This window comes from Zeus faber (assembly GCF_960531495.2).
Source record: "Zeus faber genome assembly, chromosome: 12".
In the NCBI taxonomy this organism is placed as follows: Eukaryota; Metazoa; Chordata; class Actinopteri; order Zeiformes; family Zeidae; genus Zeus; species Zeus faber.
In genome coordinates, this window is record NC_137196.1 from 32825347 (window position 1) to 32846708 (window position 21362).

The 21362-nt window shown below is 43.2% G+C and overlaps 1 protein-coding gene across 1 annotated transcript; it reads left to right on the forward strand.

Annotated features, from left to right (window-relative positions):
• The first annotated feature begins 1868 nt into the window (after positions 1 to 1868).
• On the forward strand, positions 1869 to 15769 carry riok1 (RIO kinase 1 (yeast)). Its single transcript, XM_080010670.1, has 17 exons — positions 1869 to 2016; positions 2170 to 2362; positions 2573 to 2654; positions 3014 to 3083; positions 6306 to 6348; positions 7018 to 7110; positions 8078 to 8190; positions 8414 to 8494; positions 9306 to 9392; positions 9465 to 9602; positions 9936 to 10039; positions 10283 to 10389; positions 11950 to 12015; positions 12449 to 12556; positions 12650 to 12703; positions 12788 to 12916; positions 15459 to 15769. Exons 1-17 carry the CDS (start codon positions 1964 to 1966, stop codon positions 15561 to 15563), a joined length of 1626 nt encoding a protein of 541 aa, XP_079866796.1. The 5' UTR covers positions 1869 to 1963; the 3' UTR covers positions 15564 to 15769.
• Positions 15770 to 21362: the final 5593 nt, after the last annotated feature.

A 21362-nucleotide genomic window follows, 5' to 3' on the forward strand; every position in this document is an offset into this window, starting at 1 on the left:
CAAACACTTCATGGCCACCGAGGTGAGGGCCACCGGACGGTAGTCATTCAGGCAGGTTGGAGAGGCCATCTTCGGGACAGGAACGACGGTGGACCTCTTGAAGCAGGACGGGACCACTGACTCGGCCAGGGAGGCGTTGAATACCATAGTGAGCACAGGTCGTCAGTACTCGCCCAGAGGAGGGCTCTGATGCGGGTGAACGCCAGGAAAGCCGCGGCCCAGACGGCATAAGACTGACTTCGCCATAGTCTGAATATGAGACTAACTTCAACCAGGTCTCTGACAGTAGCCGTTTCTCAATGCCAAGTACGCAAAGTCCGGACTGGGCAGTACAGACTCCCGGGGACAGGAGGACGCAGGACGGTCATTCTGCCAAATGCATTGTGGGATACTTGTCTGTCCCAAGTCCACACAAGTCACCACCCATGCATCCTCCATCAAATGGGCGGAGCAAGTCCACATCCTGGTATTTGGACTGGACTTGGCTTGATGCGTACTTTGAATTGGAGCAGTACTTGGGCTGCGACTGATGACGTTACATTTTGTCATTGATCAGACGCTTTTATCCAAAGCGACTTACAACTGTTCAAACACTGACGGACGCAGCCATCAGGAGCAGTTAGGAGTTAAGTGTCTTGCTCAAGGACACTACAGCATGCTAGCAGGAGGAGCCTGGGATCCAACCAGCAACCTTTGGATTACTAGATGACCAGCTCTACCTCCTGAGCTACCGCCCCAATGACGTTTCACAAGTACACAAGTACAGACAAGAACACAAATACAGACAACAACGCAGATTGGGAAAGAGCCAGTGTCGTTTTGTTGATTTGACTGCGTCGGGAGCAGAACGTTCATCTGGCTCCTCCCCCTTTGAGCCTCTACGGCCTCCGTACTCACAGTGGAACCCGGAAGTGCTTTACTGGAGACGTGACCAACTTGCTGAATGAAAGTGAGTGGAGGCCAAAACAGAAGGATACACCGAGCACACAGAGTTCACAGAGTACATAGAGTACAGAGCGTACATAGAGTACACAGAGTAAATAGAGTACAGAGCGTACATAGAGTACAGAGAGTACATAAAGTACACAGAGTAAATTGTACAGAGTAGTGTTATTTTGTTTGTTCATTTATCAACATTTATCTAGATGGTCAGTATTTGTGCTGGGGGTAAGGATAAACAGTATTTCTGATGTACTGGGACTGGAGTTGCAGGTTTAGTGTTAGAATCAGGGTTAGGGTTGGTTAGGATCAGCGTTAGGTCAGGGTTATTACGGTTTGGGTTGGTTCGGGTAAGCGTTAGGGTTGGGGTCGATTACGTGAAAACCGAACGTTGCTTTGTGACACAAGTTTGACATTAAACAAACAAGGACATTGTGACATCATGTTCGGGAAATTCCGGAGAACAACGTGCGCACCCTTAACCTAACCATGACCCACAATATACACACACACACACACACACACACACACACACACACACACACACACACACACACACACACACACACACACACACACACACACACACACACACACACACACACACACACACACACACACACACACACACACCCTAACCCTAAACCCTAACCCTAACACACGCTGGCACTTATGGACTAAATACATTTAAAATGATGTATTTTTTATATCAAGCATATAAAATATCAATTATTACTTTTCCTATCAAAAGTATCAATGATTGTATTTATTATCGGCGGTACTTTTCCATGAGCTTAGTTAGAATACAAACAACGTCTTTTTTTTTTGTCGTTATTTTGTTTATTTTCTGTCCGCCCAGTAGGTGGCGGGTTGAAACGGGAGGTGGAGGAGAAGTAGAAGTAGAAGAAGAAGAAGAAGAAGGAGAAGGAGGCGGACCCGGAAGTGTTTCCACACGTGCTCCGCTTGTTATTGTGGTTTGGATCCGACGTGAGGTTAAAGAACTTGATCCAACATCTGATGACTGATGATCATGTCTGACACTCAGGTCTTCATCGGACAGTTCGACGACGCGGAAGAGTAAGAAAATAATGTATTCTATGTATTAAGTATTATCTATGTATTATCTCTTTATGTTACTCATAAATATTCTATAATCGGCGTAATAACTATCATCTTATTAATATAATGTGATGATATTAATATAATTTTATCATGTGTTGTTTGGTTCAGTTCTTCTCCAGCTGCTCTGTTGGAGACCCAGCTGAACCACGTGACACTGGAGCCTTCACCACAGCATGACGATGATAATGAGGACGACGACGAGGAGGATGATGATGATGATCATGATGATGCAGAGTGGGCATGGCAGCGCTCAGGATCAGACCTGACTAAGCAGCTCAGCAGGACACGCCTCAACCCCCAGGTACCAGCTCCATGCTCCTCACTGCGTTCCACATGGGTTGGTCCCTTCTCCGGCGTGGTTATGGATCTCAGTCACTTAGGGAAGTGGATTCTCAACCAACTGAGATGCCAAGGCCCTTGACGCCATCCTCCAGGCTCTTGTGATCCCGGTTGTTGGGGTCTCTGGGTCTGGGATGGGGTCCACGTGGTCTGACTCTGTCTCGTGTTTCAGGTGCAGCCATCCAGCAGGACTCTGAAGGCGTCCACGCCGGTGGACAAAGCTCTCAGGAAGTTTGAAAACAAGATCAACCTGGGTGAAGATCCTTCCATTAGAAAACACTTCAACCATATTTGACATTTAAACCATATTATTATATTTGAGCTCAGGAGGTAGAGCAAGTCGTCCAGTAAGCAGAAGGTTGCTGGCTCGATCCCAGGCTCCTCCAGGTAGTGTGCTGAAGTGTCCTTGAGCAAGACACTTAACCCCCTAGCTGCTCCTAGGAACGTCAGATACTAGGATGGTAAATGCTGAGTAATTGCAAATTTCCCTGTTGTGGGACTGATAAGGGTACATAAATAAAAATAAATAAAATGTAACCATTTTCAGCGTATATTTCAGCTTTATGTATTTAAACCATATACATTGAATTTAATGTATATATATTTTTTTCAGATAAACTGGATTTTGCAGACTCAGTGATCAACAAAGTGACCAACACTCTGAAACAGAGAGAGAACCATATGTGAGTACTACACTAATACTCATGTGAATTTCATTTTGCCTTTACTTAGTTCTCAGGGATACATTGGGGGATGAACCCCCATGTTCAATGATGCTGAGATCACACTTTGCAGATAAAAACAAATAAATAACAATGAGAACAAAAACAATGAGATTTGGAGGCACATTTCTAAAATGTCCCATTGGTATCAAGGAATCAATATTCAATTTGAACAAGGACGATAGTTCAGAGCTGAACCAAGGACTGGACCTATCTTTAGTTCTTTGCTTTTTAAAGGAGGGAGTTTTGTTAACCACAGAGTTGAAGGTGCCTATAAAATGATCTGGTGCTAGATGAACGTCCGGGATTTCTAATGTATTTGAAATATCACTGAAAAAGATCATGTAAGAAGGACTGCTTATTAAAATCGACTGGCGGTTGAACCTTCTTTAGTGGCGTATCCTCATGCAGGCTGTGGGCAGTGCTCAATTATTCAGGTCAAAGACACCAGAATCAACACTTGTATCACTCCTATTGGATAAGATCAGATCCATTCAAGTTGACTTGACATGAGGCCTGGAAGGGTTAGTCATCATTTGGGTTACGTTGAGATGACCACACACCTCTCTCCAATAGTCGGACACATTGGTCAACCAACTGAAATTACAATACATACATAATTACAATACATACACATGTTCAAGAAACCAGTTTGAGATGATTTGAGCTTTGTGACATGGTGCATTATCCTGCTGGAAGTAGCATCACAAGATGGGTGCACTGTGCTCATAAAGGGAAGGACATGCTCAGCAACAATACTCAATACTCAGGTCCGCTGTGGTGTTTAAACCATGCTCAGTTGGTACTAAGGGGCCCAAAGTGTGCCAAGAAAATACCCCCCACACCATTACACCACCACCAGCACCTTGATACAAGGCAGGATGGATCCATGATGTTGTTTACGCCAAATTCTGACCCAACCATCTGACTGTGGCAGTTGAAATGGAGACTCATCAGACCAGGCAACGTTTTTACAATCTTCTATCGTCCATTTTTGGTGCCTGTGCCAATTGTAGCCTAAGTTTCCTGTTGTGAGCTGACGAGCGGCACCCGGTGTGGTCTTCTGCTGCTGTAGCCCATCTGCTTCATGGTTCCACGTTCAGAGATGGTACCATGGGGATGGTAGCTCAGGCGGTAGAGCTGGTGGTCTAGTGATCTAAAGGTTGCTGGTTCGATCCCAGGCTCCTCCTGCTATCATGCTGTAGTGTCCTTGAGCAAGACACTTAACCCCTAATTCCTCCTGATGGCTGCGTCCGTCGGTGTTTGAATGATTGTAAGTCGCTTTGGTTAAAAGCGTCTGCTAAATGAGTAAATGTAAATGTAATGTAAATGTAAATTCTGCAAACCCTGGTTGTAACCAGTGGTTATTTGAGTGACTGTTTCCTTTCTGTCGTCTGGAACCAGTCTGCCCGTTCTCCTCTGACCTCTGACCTCAACGAGGCATTTTCGTCCACACGACTGCCGCTCACTGGATATTTTTTCTTTTTTGGACCATTCTCTGTAAACCCTGGAGATGGTTGTGCGTGAAAATCCCAGTAGGTCAGCAGTTTCTGAAATACTCAGACCAGCCCGTCTGGCACCAACAACCATGCCACGTTCAAAGTCACTTAAATCCCCTCTCTTCCCCGTTCTGATGCTGGGTTTGAACTTCAGCAAGTCATCCTCACTATGTCTACATGCCTCCATGCAATGAGCTGCTGCCATGTGATTGGCTCATTAGCTATTTGTGTTAACAGGCAATTGAACAGGTGTACCTAAAAAAAAAGTGACGTGTGTGTGTGTGTGTGTGTGCGTGTGCGTGTGTGTGCGCGCGTGCGCGGGTCACAGGCCGGGCAAGAGGACTGGCGACCCTTGCCTGTACCTAGCCTCGAATGGACACTAGTCCCGAGTTGGTGTCGGCTAATCCCACACCCTCGCATCGCATATGTATGTACAGTGGGGCAAAAAAGTATTTAGTCAGCCACCAATTGTGCAAGTTCTCCCACTTAAAAAGACGAGAGAGGCCTGTTATTTTCATCATAGGTTCACCTCAACTATGAGAGACAAAATAAGAAAAAAAAAATCCAGAAAATCACATTGTTAGATTTTTAAATAATTTATTTGCAAATTATGGTGGAAAATAAGTATTTGGTCAATAACAAAAGTTCATCTCAATACTTTGTTTTATACCCTTTTTTTGCAATGACAGAGGTCAAACATTTTCTGTAAGTCTTCACAAGGTTTTCACACACTGTTGCTGATATTTTGGCCCATTCCTCCATGCAGATCTCCTCTAGAGCAGTGATGTTTTGGGGCTGTCGCTGGGCAACACGGACTTTCAACTCCCTCCAAAGATTTTCTATGGGGTTTAGAGCTGGAGACTGGCTAGGCCACTCCAGGACCTTGAAATGCTTCTTACGAAGCCACTCCTTCGTTGCCCGGGCGGTGTGTTTGGGATTATTATCATGCTGAAAGACCCGGCCACGTTTCATCTTCAATGCCCTTGCTGATGGAAGGAGGTTTTTACTCAAAATCTCACGATACATGGCCCCATTCATTCTTTCCTTTACACGGATCAGTCGTCCTGGTCCCTTTGTAGAAAAACAGCCCCAAAGCATGATGTTTCCACCCCCATGCTTCACAGTAGGTATGGTGTTCTTTGGATGCAACTCAGCTTTCTTTCTCCTCCAAACACGACAAGTTGAGTTTTTACCAAAAAGTTCTATTTTGGTTTTATCTGACCATATGACACTCTACAATTTTGTTTCTGGTGTCCTTTGACAGCTCTTTGGTCTTGGCCATAGTGGAGTTTGGAGTGTGACTGTTTGAGGTTGTGGACAGGTGTCTTTTATACTGATAACCAGTTCAAACAGGTGCCATTAATACAGGTAAGGAGTGGAGGACAGAGGAGCCTCTTAAAGAAAAAGTTACAGGTCTGTGAAAGCCAGAAATCTTGCTTGTTTGTAGGTGACCAAATACTTATTTTACCGAGGAATTTACCAATTAATTCATTAAAAATCCTACAATGTGATTTCCTGGATTCTTTCCCCCCATTCTGTCCCTCATAGTTGAAGTGTAGCTATGATGAAAATTACAGGCCTCTCTCATCTTTTTAAGTGGGAGAACTTGCACAATTGGTGGCTGACTAAATACTTTTTTGCCCCACTGTATATGTATATGTGTTGCTGTGATCTCCGTTCTCAGGTGTCGTGTGAAGGACAAGTCAGATCGAGCCACGGTGGAGCAGGTGAGTCAGTCTCCTCCTCTTCCTCTAGGTGGAGGAGGTGAGTCAGTCTCTTCCTCTTAGTGGAGGAGGTGACACTGTCTCTTCCTCTTAGTGGAGGAGGTGAGTCAGTCTCCTCTTCCTTTAGTTGGAGGAGGTCAGTCAGTCTCTTCCTCTAGGTGGAGGAGGTGACACTGTCTCTTCCTCTTAGTGGAGGAGGTGAGTCAGTCTCCTCTTCCTTTAGTTGGAGGAGGTCAGTCAGTCTCCTCCTTTTCCTCTTAGTCGAGGAGGTGAGTCAGTCTCCTCTTCTTCCTCTAGGTGGAGGGGGCACCATCACTCCAGAAGCTGCAAATCTCTTTTCAGTCCGTCACTGAAATAGAAACTCTGCTGTTTTCCTCTTCATGGAGATTTACTCAGCATATATATTTTTTTCTCTCAAATATTTTTAAAACATTTTCACAAAAATAAAATTTGACAAAAAAAACAACCGGCAGACCCTGTGGAATACTGCAAGCGGTGACTACCCCCTGAGGGTGAGACGGCTGCTCTAAGTGCTTCCTTCACCTTCAACGGCTTCTTCTTTTTATCTTGTGAGAACAGAGGCCCCCCTTCATGCACGGCGCCTAGTGATGCTCCTCAGGTGGGGGTCCCTCTGGGCCCTCCTTGCTCTGACACGCTGTGCTGCCTCTGCAGGTCCTGGACCCGCGAACCCGAATGATCCTGTTCAAGATGTTGAACCGAGGAACCGTCCAAGAGATCCACGGCTGCATCAGCACCGGCAAGGAGGCAAGAACACACTAATGCACACTGTACACACACGTACGCACACACACACACACACACACACACACACTGTCACACACTCATGCACACTGTAATCACTGATACACAGACACTAATGTACACAGACACATGCACACTGTACACACTGATACACACACACACACACACACACACACACACACACACACACAGTCATGCACACTGTACACACTGATACACACTGTACACACACTAATGCACACTGTATATACACACACACACACACATTCTTCTGCCCTCACCACGTGAAGTCGTACGTGGCTATACAGCGAGCTAAACGCTCTTCCAATAAGTACCCGGAGACGTGATCTCACTTTGGTATCTTTAATGAAAGTGGTGTTAAACTGTGGAGCAATACAGAAATATGCAGATAAACGACCATTCTCTATGCAGGTGGAGATAACAATACGTTGTCATTGTATATGTATGAACTCACATTGTGCTTTCTCTTTTTTATTACATTTCACTGCATATATGTATGAAAGTATGTAAATGTATGTGACGAATAAACCTCTTGAATCTTGAATCATCACAGTGCTCTGATGTCATACTATCATCACAGTGCTCTGATGTTGCAACCCAGACTGGGGGAGGGGCTTCTGGGGGCGGAACAGACACACTAATGCGCACGCACACACACACACACACACACACACACACATTAATGCACACTGTACACACACACTGACACACACACGCACATTAATGCACACTATATACACTGACACACACTCATGCACACTGTACACACTGATACACAGACACTAATGTACACTGTACACACTGATACACACACACACACACACACACACACACACTTATACACACTGTACACACTTATGCACACTGTACACACTGATACACACACAGACTTATGCACACTGTACACACTGATACACACACCCCCCCTAACACTTGGTGCTGTCCTCAGGCCAACGTGTACCACGCCTCCACCTCCTCTGGACTGAGCAGAGCAGTCAAGATCTATAAGACATCCATCCTGACCTTCAAGGACCGGGACAAGTACGTCAGTGGGGAGTTCAGGTGAGGGACCAGGACTGGAACCAGAACCAGACCAGAACCAGACCAGAACCAGAACCAAGCTCAAGCTCCTCAGAACTTCACCTAGATCTGGACCCTGGGTCTGATACTGAGCTTATCAGAACCAGGCCCAGTGTCCAGGCTGGACTCTGGGCCTGGTTCCTTAGAGGATCCAGTTGGATCCTGGTGGTAGAAGACTAACCGCCGTGCCCCCCCCCCCCTCCAGGTTCCGTCATGGCTACTGCAAAGGAAACCCCCGCAAGATGGTGCAGACGTGGGCGGAGAAGGAGATGAGGAACCTGATCAGGTGAGAAAACACCATGAGGTCCGGTGTCACAGTCCTGGGGGAAGACTCTTAACACCCCCCTCCCACTGCACCAAAAATAAGCTAACATCTGGCATTTGTCATGAGTGGGGAAAGGTTCCACCTGGGTTTAATTCCTGGTACAAATGACCCTGCAGTACTCAAGGGTATTTACCGGCTCCGGTGGAAACAGACACCCTGCTGATGTTCATCCCTTTAGCTGATGTTCATCCCTTTAGCTGATGTGCATCCCTTTAGCTGATGTTTATCCATTTAGCGGCACCATGTGATGCAGGTTGAAGTTCCGGACGTTGGCGTGTAAATAGACATGAATACCTGTGTCATTCCCTCTTTTAATATCCCGCTTAGAATTTTAAATCAAAAATCGTAATGACTTTTTTCCCACAACGGGGACCGTGAAATGTTAAGTGTGGGGACCACAGAGTAGAACCCCCACACTCCCTGTCGGGCTGGAAGCCACCCTAGCGGCCCCCCCTTGCCGGGCTCCAAACTGGAGGAGCGTCTCTGCTCCCCCCCCTGCTGCCGAAGGATCAGACCTGACCTCCATGCTGCTTGCATTGTTTTTTTCCCCCAATCACAACCAGGAACCATGACACGCCCCTTTTACGGCATGTTTGTGATGTCAGAAGCGATGCACCAGAAAAAGAAAGTCATACTGGCAATAGGGTTAGGGTTAGGGTTTAGAAAGTTGACAACCACATATTTTTAGCGGGTTTACCCGCGTTGAAAAATTCTGTCTGTGTACCTGCTGATTTTGGTGTAAGACGGGTGGAACACTCTTGTCCTGGTCAAGGCTGCAGGCGGCCCAGATCCCCTGTCCAGAACCTGTGATGCTCCGGAGCCATGTGCTGCTCATGGGCTTCGTCGGAAAAAACAACACGTAAGGATGCTCTGATCAATAACCAGGTGAGGTCAGGGGTTCCAGGTTGGCTCACCTTGCCTTGTGTTCCAGCCCGGCCCCCCTCCTGAAGAACGCTGTCCTGTCGGAGTCCCGGGCCCGGCAGCTCTACCTGGATCTGGTCAAGAACATGAGGACTATGTTCCAGGAGGCGCGGCTAGTCCACGCCGACCTCAGCGAGTACAACCTGCTGTAGGTATCCTCGAGTAGTGCTGTAGTAACAGTTGACACCAGGAAAGTGTCCTGTCCGTGTGGTCTTGGCGTCAGGTCTCATTGTGTCCTGCTCTGTGCGGTAAACACTGCAACATCCATATGCAACCATGTGACAATGTTACACTAGAAAGACTGTAGTAACAGGTAGTAGTCTTACTACAGCGCTACTGCATTGTAGTGTTACAACCGCCATGCCCCCCCAGGTTCCGTCATGGCTACCTGGAGTGGCATGGCGGTTGTAAGTGCTCTAGAAACTCTAAAGTAATGCTGTAGTAACAGTGTAGTAATGCTGTAGTAAATGATCTCCTGTAGGTACCATGAGGGCGAGGCCGTCATCATCGACGTATCTCAGTCGGTGGAGCATGACCACCCCCACGCGCTGGAGTTCCTCAGGAAGGACTGCAGCAATATCAGCGGTACGTCCCGATCACAGGTCGCTACAGCAACCCTGATCAATAATACAATTAATGTTGTGTTTGTAGATGTTCGTGAAGTAAACATGGAGTTGGAACTAAATATTAATGAAGTTTAGTGTGTTGCATCGTGTTAAGGTTTTGCTACAGAGTGCTGTTAAAGTTTTGCTGCAGTGTGTTAATAAAGTTTTGCTGCAGCGTGCTTATAAAGTTTAGCTGCAGCGTGCTAATAAAGTTTTGCTGCAGGCTTCTTCCTGCGACGGGGTGTGGCCGTGATGAGTGTCAGAGAACTGTTTGACTTCATCACCGATCCTTCCATCACGCGCAGCAACATCCAGCAGTACCTGCACAAAGTACAGTACTAATACCACAACGTCATGAGTAGAAATACCTCTAAAGTACAAGCTGTTAAACTTTGTACAGTGGGGCAAAAAAGTATTTAGTCAGCCACCAATTGTGCAAGTTCTCCCACTTAAAAAGATGAGAGAGGCCTGTTATTTTCATCATAGGTTCACCTCGAATATGAGAGACAAAATGAGAAAAAAAAAGTCCAGAAAATCACATTGTCTGATTTTTAAAGAATTTATTTGCAAATTATGGTGGAAAATAAGTATTTGGTCAATAACAAAAGTTCATCTCAATACTTTGCTATATACCCTTTGTTTGCAATGACAGAGGTCAAACGTTTTCTGTAAGTCTTCACAAGGTTTTCACACACTGTTGCTGGTATTTTGGCCCATTCCTCCATGCAAATCTCCTCTAGAGCAGTGACGTTTTGGGGCTGTCGCTGGGCAACACGGACTTTCACTCCCTCCAAAGATTTTCTATGGGGTTGAGATCTGAAGACTGGCTAGGCCACTCCAGGACCTTGAAATGCTTCTTACGAAGCCTCTCCTTCGTTGCCCGGGCGGTGTGTTTGGGATCATTGTCATGCTGAAAGACCCAGCCACGTTTCATCTTTAATGCCCTTGCTGATGGAAGGAGATTTTCACTCTAAATCTCACGATACATGGCCCCATTCATTCTTTCCTTTACACGGATCAGTCGTCCTGGTCCCTTTGCAGAAAAACAGCCCCAAAGCATGATGTCTCCACCCCCATGCTTCACAGTAGGTATGGTGTTCTTTGGATGCAACTCAGCTTTCTTTCTCCTCCAAACACGACAAGTTGAGTTTTTACCAAAAAGTTCTATTTTGGTTTCATCTGACCATATGACATTCTCCCAATCCTCTTCTGGATCATCCAAATGCTCTCTAGCAAACTTCAGACGGGCCTGGACATGTACTGCTTAAGCAGGGGGACACGTCTGGCACTGATGTTAGCCTTTGTTACTTTGGTCCCAGCTCTCTGCAAGTCATTCACTCGGTCCCGTGTGGTTCTGGGATGTTTGCTCACTGTTCTTGTGATCATTTTGACCCCACGGGGTGAGCTCTTGCATGGAGCCCCAGATCGAGGGAGATTATCAGTGGTCTTGTATGTCTTCCATTTTCTAATAATTGCTCCCAGAGTTGATTTCTTTACAACAATCTGCTTACCTCTGCCTTCCTCTTAAAGAAAAAGTTACAGGTCTGTGAAAGCCAGAAATCTTGCTTGTTTGTAGGTGACCAAATACTTATTTTACCGAGGAATTTACCAATTAATTCATTAAAAATCCTACAACGTGATTTCCTGGATTCTTTGGTCAGAGAATTGGGAGAACTTGCACAATTGGTGGCTGACTAAATACTTTTTTGCCCCACTGTATATCCTGGATGATAAACCCTTGATATCCAAATAAGTATATCCTCAGGGGTTGGAGAAAAGTCATGAAGTACTTTGAGGTACTCTGAGAAGTCATGAAGTACTTTGAGGTACTCTTGAGACATCATGATGTACTTTGAGGTACTCTGAGTACCTGATGTGTTTCCGCTCCAGGCGATGGGCGTCACCGCCCAGAGAACAGCTGAGGAAGGCAGCCACCAGGACGCAGTGGATCAGGAGGTAAGAACACCAAGAACGCTAACAACACCACCAACGACACCACCAAGAACGTTAATAACACCACCACCAACACCAACAACAATACTACCACCACCAACGACACCACCAAGAAAACCAACACCACCAACAACACTGCTTTCAAGGAGGAGGAGGAGAAGGCATGCTGGTGACGTAGACGCAAGAGATGCCCCCGTCACCTGCATCATCTGCCAACACATGTGTGTGATGGTGGATGAGCCTGTTGTTCATGATGTTCATGATCTCCATGTTTTTCATGTTCTCCATGTTCATGTTCTCCACGTTCTCCATGGTCTCCATGTTCATGTTCTCCATGGTCTCCATGTTCATGTTCTTCATGGTCTCCATGGTCTCCATGTTCTTCATGTTCTCCATGTTCATGTTCATGTTCTCCATGTTCTTCTGGCTGTGGCAGGTGTTTAAGAAGGCCTTCATCCCCAGGACGCTCACTGACGTCAGCCACTACGAGCGCGATGTGGATGCAATGAAGGAGGGTTCTGCTGCCAACACCCAGAACGACAATGTAGGAGAAGTTCCCTCCAGCGCTCAATGACGTGCTTAGGGTCCTCCTCAGGTCCTGTACCATAACGTGCTAACGTGCTTACGTCCTCTTCAGGTCCTGTACCAGACACTGAGCGGCCTCAGGAAGGACCTGAGCGGAGTGCAGAAGGTTTGGAGCTCACACTCATTCATCGACTGCTCAGCTGCTCGATGTTCGACGCTAAAACGTTGTTCTGGGTCCGTCCTGCTAAAGGTTCCTGCGCTGCTAGAGGGAAGTGAGGAGGAGGAGGAGGAGGAGGAGGAGGAGGAGGAGGAGGAAGAAGAGGTGGAGAAGGAGGAGAAGAAGAACCAGGAGAACAGAGAAGAGCAGGTGGACAAGAAGGTTTGTAGCTTAAATCCTCTTTCCTGTTGTTGTGTTTTGGATGGTTGGAACCAGAGCAGCACAACTGAGGACGTATTGGAGTATTTTTCAAGTATTTTGTTGGAATGTGATGTAATGCCTCCCACTCTGAACTAGATTTGAAGAAATACTTTCTGTGAGAACCATGAAGCGGAACTCTATACAACAGAAAGTGACGGAACTTGGCTCAGCTTGGATCCCCAGTGGATCTGTGTGGAAATGATTCCATTTAAGAACGGTTTCAATAGGCCTTTCTCAATCTGCGTTCTTGTCTGTACTTGTGTTCTTGTGTGTACTTGTGTTCTTGTCTGTACTTGTGTTCTTGTGTGTACTTGTGAAACGTCATCAGTCGCAGTACCAAGTACTGTTCCAATTCAAAATCTGCATCAAGCCAAGTCCAGTCCAAATGCCCGGATGTGGACTTGCTCCGCCCATTTTATGGAGGACGCATCGGTGGTGACTTGTGTGGACTTGGGACAGACAAGTATCCCACAATGCATTTGGCACCAAGCGGTGGTAATGGCAATGGCAAGAGGAGTCTGTACTCCCGAGTCAAACTTGCCAAGTCTGAACTACCAAGTCCGCAAGTCTGGAGAAACGACCAATGTTTTCCTTAGAATCCAAGCTGCACTCATTGTCAAGCAGCCGGCCACGCCCACCTCACCTGACATTGCCCCGCATCTGAAGGTGACGACGTCACGGACAGAGCGAACGCTGCAGTGTTTTCATTCTCCATTAAGATCTGCGGCTTGAATGAAAGGGAAGCAGGAGGAGCACAGGATGTTTCCATCTTACATTCATGTTTCCTTCGCTCGTTTTGGTGGGCGTGGCCTGTGACCACGTCTACCAGCGTCACCGTCTCAGGCCGTTCATCTCCAACCAGGAGCTGTCATGGTTTGGAAAAATGGCGCATCCGATCCAAACGGTGGAGCTCGACTACAACGATGAGAACCTGAAACATGTCGACGTTCTAGAGTCAGGTGGTGATATTGTTAAAAACGCCTCCACCCTCGGCGTGTCTTTTAAAATAAGGGACGGAGAAGGCACCACATGGTGTCTGTTAGTTCAGGAAGTCTGAAGTGTGGCAGCATCGGGCACAAGCACTTGGCTTTCCCCACCGGCTGCACTGGAGGGTGGAGCCAGGGAGGGAGTGACAGGGAGAGGGAGAATGGGTGGAGGAGGTTCCTTCTCTGGAGGCAGAGTGTAAGACAGGTTGAAATGATCATACTGATTTAATAAAGGTATTATTTAAAAGATTGAATAAAGCCTGGAGCCTCAGGGGACGACGTTGCTGACTGCAGACCTGTCTGTGCTGACTGCAGACCTGTCTGTGCTGACTGCAGACCTGTCTGTGTGCTGACTAAAGGGGTTGAACTGAAGAGGTTTCCAGGCTGTGACCCCGATGGAGACCGGCCAGTAGACACCTTTCTTACGTCTTTCAGCTCAACAGCAAAACCTTTGGATTCGCATGCATAGATTTTTATCACCAATTTATTTTACTTGCAGTAAAACATTTTTGGATTGCAATGTGGATCGTTTTACTCTCAAACCTGTTCTGTTTGATTGTATAACAAAGACACAAAAGTAACTCGATAGTCACGCTCGTCTCCGTTCATTTCTAACTTTACCATCTCCTTGTACATAATAATAAACACAGTCCTTTACATCCTAAATATCAGGGAAACACAAGCTGCTTTCACACATGCACTCCAGGCAATGTCCAGACAATGTCCAGAGTTTCCCTTTCACACATGCAGCAACACAAGCAGAGATGGTCGATGTCAGACGCCTTAACGCCGCCTGGAAATAGTTTGGTTGAGACGAGGGGCGGAGCCTGGGTGAAGCTTGCAGGAGGCAGGACGTTACGCCATGACGCTGTAGAGGTTTACAACACACCCAAGACGGTGGACGAGTCTACAGCCTTTTCTTTTTTTATGTTGGTACTCCATGTATTTTTGGAAAGGAAGATGAAGGGAACCAGAAAGGAGGAGGAAGCAGCTACGCTCCACGCACCAAGGTAAATAACTGAAGCATGATGGAGACATCTTCAACACGCGACACCCCACCCGCTGTGAATGATCCTGACAATCGCCTGCTCTGGTCACACAGACTTTGTAGCAGGGAGCTTCTGGGTAACGTCATGTCCACTCCAAATGATTTGGACATCGACGTTCACACGAACAGCTCCAAACGGAAACTGCTTTAGTGACTGAGCTGCACCTGTGACGGCCCAACCCAGATGGAGGAAATTAACTCACTGTATTTTTGTCTTTTCTGCTGTAAAAACTTTTCAAATAATTTTTCAAACCATCTTCTCCAGAAGTTGCTATTTAAGATGGAATCACTTCCTGCTTAGATCAGAGATGATTCCATTGAACAACATCACAGCTGATCTTAATGAGGTGGAGCAGCCCCACCTGCTGCTGCTCAGGAGATATACTTTGTTTGACAATGTTTATTTTGCAGTGTCAGGAAGTAACTGAACTTTGGGATTAAAACACTAAAAGTCGCTGTTTTCCCCTAGGAACAAAAGAAAAAGAGCAAAGAAGAACAGAGAGAAAAGAGGAAGAACAAAGTGCCCAAACATGTGAAGAAAAGAAAAGAGAAAACAGCCAAAACCAAGAAATAAAGAAACCACTCAAGAGAGTGTGTGTGTGTTTGTGTGCGTGTGTGTGCGCCAAGCACAGGAACTGAGGCAAATCTAAAGATCTGAAAGAAACGAGGACGAAACGGCTTTGGCTACAAATCATATTCATCGATGTTTACAAATTTATATGCTCATTTTGTTTTCATGTATTTAAAAGCTTTAATATGCAAAATAAATTGTAAAAGACACTGAATAGCGGTTTCACTTTCATCAAGCTGGATTCATGGATGTTACATTTAAAAAGTTGTCCCAGATCAGTGCAGGAGTCCAGGACATTCAGAGCCATGATCTTCAGTCCAAGTCATTTTTGGATAGATATGCACCGTCCATCCTTCTAAGTTGAGTTCATTTTGGATTTACAGTGACTTTCAGGTACTTGGTACGTAAAACGTGAATATTGTAATATTGGTTATTTTTGGAAAATAACTCAGATGTGGACTTTCTACAGGACATCATAGGGTAAGAAACACTTAAAAATTGGACCAATTGTCTTGTTTGGGATTTTAGTTTTTCTTAAATGGCATCCTCAAGCTAAAAGTTGTCGGAGATGAGGTTTGATGGGAGTTTGCTTCCTTTGAATTCCCTGAACTGAACCGATATGAGTTGGGTGTGGCTTTAGCAATAGAGCTGAATACATTGTATTGAAGTCACACTCAACCTGATGCACTAAGTGGGACTGACCCTTTGTCCGTCCAGCGACTTATTTACCAGAATTAACAGGTTATTCCATAATGCTGTGTTATGAGTGAAATTATACGTTTTTTTTAGAAGCGCTTTGCAAATGAGCCTGTGCCAGTGTCGATCTCGTCTGGCAGAGAGAGATCTGTGATCTGCCAACTCCCTCTGAGCCTGGTCGCTGCTTGAGACTCCTCCAACAGGGCCCTACTAATGGTCACGCAAGGGGACCGGGCCTCTCAGCTGTGGAACAGGGGGAAACTTTGTATCCTTTTAAATCTCTTCTTAACACTCACTTTGAGCGTATGGCTTCTTTTTAACTGTTGGTGTTTGTTGTACTATTTATGTCGAGTTCATTTGTTTTATGTCATGTCTTTGGATTTTGAATTCCTTTTAATATTGTTTTTTTATTGTAAAGCACCTTGTAACTTATTTTTGAATATAATAATGTACAGTTATTATTAGTAATAAAAAAGCTAAACATGTCTCATATGAATGAACGGGAATGGGTAAAATTTAAGGTCAAACAAAAAGCTATTGGCACAGGTAAAACATGTCACTTGTGAGAAAACAGAAACAAAAGGACTTGATTGATGAAATAGATTGGATGAGATGTAGACGGTGGTTGTACATTACATTGAGCAGACGCTTTTATCCAAAGCCACTTACAATTATTCAAACACCGACGGACGCAGCCATCAGGAGCAATTAGGGGTTAAGTGTCTTGCTCAAGGACACTACAGCATGCTAGCAGGAGGAGCCTGGGATCCAACCAGCAACCTTTAGATCACTAGACCACCAGCTCTACCTCCTGAGCTACCATCCCTACCATCCCATCCAGTTGTAGCTGGATGTTGGTTGTAGCTGGTCGATGGTTGTAGCTGGCCTGTTGTTGAGCCGGATGCTAACCCTATGGATGCTAACCCTAACCCTGACAAAGAGAATGAGAAGAAACCGAACAAGCTTCATGGAATAGGAAACCAGAAAATGATTTTTGTGACTCCATGAATGAAAGTATAAAGAATCTGAATCTGAATGTGACTTTCTGTTTGAAAACATCAAATAAGTGAATGAGGAAGATGAAAATTGACTTGATGATGCTAAAAACTGATGAAAAGTGGTAAATCACCAGGAATTGATGGTTTCAAATGTATTTTGGGAATTATTCTATAAAACATTTCAGAATTTTCAGAAGTGTCTCTCCTACTATGAAAACATCTTTAATACCCTGACAAAGACATGATGCTGCTACTGGAGACCAATAACTCTTCTGTGCAACCAGTATAAATTACTTTTTGTCATAGTAACTACCAACCATCTCAGGATGGTTTGAGGAAATATTGTAGAGGAATATCAATCAGCGTTTTTAGGAATTTTAGGAAACATCAAATTAACCATAGCTTATATAAATGGCCCCAATGACCCACATTTCTTTCACAGTATATTTTCAAAACTCTTAGAATTCTCTGTGCAGGGTCTCCTTGCGCTCTCTGGCACCGGGTTATGCTCCTGGTGTTGGGTGTGGCTGGTGCTCCACAGGCTTCCGGCTTCTCTGGGGGCCGGGGGTCTTCTGTGCCTGCAGGGCGGGGTGCTTGCAGCTTTCCTGCGCTCGTGGTATGCCTATACGGCTGCAGGACTCAGGGGCGGCTTCGGGGCCTTTTTTCTGCTGCTTGCTTGCATATGCTTAATGCACATATCTGTATATACACAATTGCATAATACATAATTGCCTATTCCATATAAATACGCATATTTTATTTTATTTTATTGTATTTTATTCTATATATTTTTATTTGATTCTATAAGTATTCAACTTACTGTATTACGTTTTAGTTAGTTTGTCTATTAGAAAGAAATTTTTCTCTAGGACATTTTGTGTGTTATCACCGGGTGCGTTGCATTACATTTCACTGCATATATGTATGAAAGTATGTATGTAAGATATAACACAGACCTTATACTCCAGAGCCAATTGGAATAAGTCCCAATGTTTATGTTTTTCCATGTACATGTTGATTGTTTCTATGTTTTTTCTTTTTTCATATTGTTGTCTGTTTCTATGTTTCTATTTTTCCATGTATGTGTTGTTTGTTTCTATGTTTATGTTTTTCCATGTACATGTTTGTTTCTGTTTGTTTATTCATGTACATGTTTATTACTATGTTTGTTTTTCCATGTACATGTTTGTTTCTATGTTTGTTTTTCCATGTACATGTTATTTGTTTCTATGTTTGTTTTTCCATGTACATGTTATTTGTTTCTATGTTTATGTTTGTCCATGTACATGTTGTTGTTTGTTTTTATGTTTGTCCATGTACATGTTGTTGTTTGTTTCGATGTTTGTTTTTCCATGGACATGTTTGTTTCTATGTTTATGTTTTTCCATGTGTGTTGTTGTTGTTTGTTCCTATGTTTGTTTTTCCATGTACATGTTATTTGTTTCTATGTTTATGTTTGTCCATGTACATGTTGTTGTTTGTTTTTATGTTTGTTTTGCCATGTACATGTTGTTTGTTTTTATGTCTTTTTTTCCATATACATGTTTGTTTCGATGTTTGTTTTTCCATGGACATGTTTGTTTCTATGTTTATGTTTTTCCATGTGTGTTGTTGTTGTTTGTTCCTATGTTTGTTTTTCCATGTACATGTTTGTTTCTATGTTTGTTTTTCCATGTACATGTTGTTTGTTTCTATGTCCATGTTTTTCCATGTACATGTTTGTTTCTGTTTGTTTTTCCATGCACATGTTTGTTTCTATGTTTGTTTTTCCATGTACATGTTGTTGGTTTCTATGTTTGTTTGTCCATGTACATGTTGTTTGTCTGTTTGTTTTCCATGTACGTGTTGTTTGTCTCTCTGTATATGTTTTTCCATGTACGTGTTGTTTGTTTCTACATATGTTCATGTTTTTCCATGTACATGTTTCCATGTTCATGTTTTTCCATGTACGTGTTGTTGTTTGTTCCTATGTTTGTTTTTCCATATACATGTTTCTATGTTTGTTTTTCCATGTACATGTTTGTTTCTAGGTTTGTTTTCTATGTACATGTTGTTGTTTGTTTCTATGTTAATGTTTTTCCATGTACATGTTTGTTTCTGTTTGTTTTTCCATGTACATGTTGTTTATTACTATGTTTGTTTTTCCATCTACATGTTTGTTTCTATGTTTGTTTTTCCATGTACATGTTGTTGGTTTCTATGTTTGTTTGTCCATGTACATGTTGTTTGTCTGTTTGTTTTCCATGTACGTGTTGTTTGTCTCTCTGTATATGTTTTTCCATGTACGTGTTGTTTGTTTCTACATATGTTCATGTTTTTCCATGTACATGTTTCCATGTTCATGTTTTTCCATGTACGTGTTGTTGTTTGTTCCTATGTTTGTTTTTCCATATACATGTTTCTATGTTTGTTTTTCCATGTACATGTTTGTTTCTAGGTTTGTTTTCTATGTACATGTTGTTGTTTGTTTCTATGTTAATGTTTTTCCATGTACATGTTTGTTTCTGTTTGTTTTTCCATGTACATGTTGTTTATTACTATGTTTGTTTTTCCATCTACATGTTTGTTTCTATGTTTGTTTTTCCATGTACATGTTGTTGGTTTCTATGTTTGTTTGTCCATTTACATGTTGTTTGTCTGTTTGTTTTCCATGTACGTGTTGTTTGTCTCTCTGTATATGTTTTTCCATGTACGTGTTGTTTGTTTCTACATATGTTCATGTTTTTCCATGTACATGTTTCTATGTTTATGTTTTTCCATGTACATGTTGTTTGTTTCTATGTTTGTTTTTCCATGTACGTTTATTTCTATGTTTATGTTTTTCCATGTACGTGTTGTTGTTTGTTTCTATGTTTGTTTTTCCATGTTCTTGTTGTTTGGTTCTGTGTTTGTTTCTATGTTTGTTTTTCCATGTACGTTTATTTCTATGTTTATGTTTTTCCATGTACGTGTTGTTGTTTGTTTCTATGTTAATGTTTTTCCATGTACATGTTGTTTGTTTCTGTTTGTTTTTCCATGTACATGTTTATTACTATGTTTGTTTTTCCATCTACATGTTTGTTTCTATGTTTGTCTTTCCATCTACATGTTTGTTTCTATGTTTGTTTTTCCATGTACATGTTGTTGGTTTCTATGTTTGTTTGTCCATTTACATGTTGTTTGTCTGTTTGTTTTCCATGTACGTGTTGTTTGTCTCTCTGTATATGTTTTTCCATGTACGTGTTGTTTGTCTCTCTGTATATGTTTTTCCATGTACGTGTTGTTTGTTTCTACATATGTTCATGTTTTTCCATGTACATGTTTCTATGTTTATGTTTTTCCATGTACATGTTTGTTTCTATGTTTGTTTTTCCATGTACGTTTATTTCTATGTTTATGTTTTTCCATGTACGTGTTGTTTTTTGTTTCTATGTTTGTTTTTCCATGTTCTTGTTGCTAGGTTCTATGCTTGTTTTTCCATGTACATGTTGTTTGGTTCTGTGTTTGTTTCTATGTTTGTTTTTCTATGAACATGTTTGGTTCTGTGTTAATTTGTCTCACCCGTGGTGATTCTCCCTCTTGGGGTAGAAATGATGATTAGTACATGTTTTTTGTTTCTATGTTTGTTTTTCCATGTACATGTTTGTTTCTATGTTGATGTTTTTCCATGTACATGTTGTTAGGTTCTATGTTTGTTTTTCCATGTACATGTTTGTTTCTATGTTTGTTTTTCCAAGTACATGTTGTTTGTTTTTATGTTTATGTTTTTCCATGTATGTGTTGTTTGTTTCTATGTTTGTTTTTCCAAGTACATGTTTGTTTCTATGTTTGTTTTTCCATGTACATGTTGTTTATTACTATGTTTGTTTTTCCATGTACATGTTGTTTATTACTATGTCTGTTTTTCCATCTACATGTTTGTTTCTATGTTTATGTTTTTCCATGTATATGTTTGTTTCAATGTTTGTTTCTCCATGTACGTGTTGTTGTTTGTTTCTGTGTTCATGTTTTTCCTTGTACATGTCATTTGTTTCTATGTTTGTTTTTCCATGTACATGTTGTTGGTTTCTATGTTTGTTTGTCCACGTACATGTTGTTTGTCTGTTTGTTTTTCCATGTACGTGTTGTT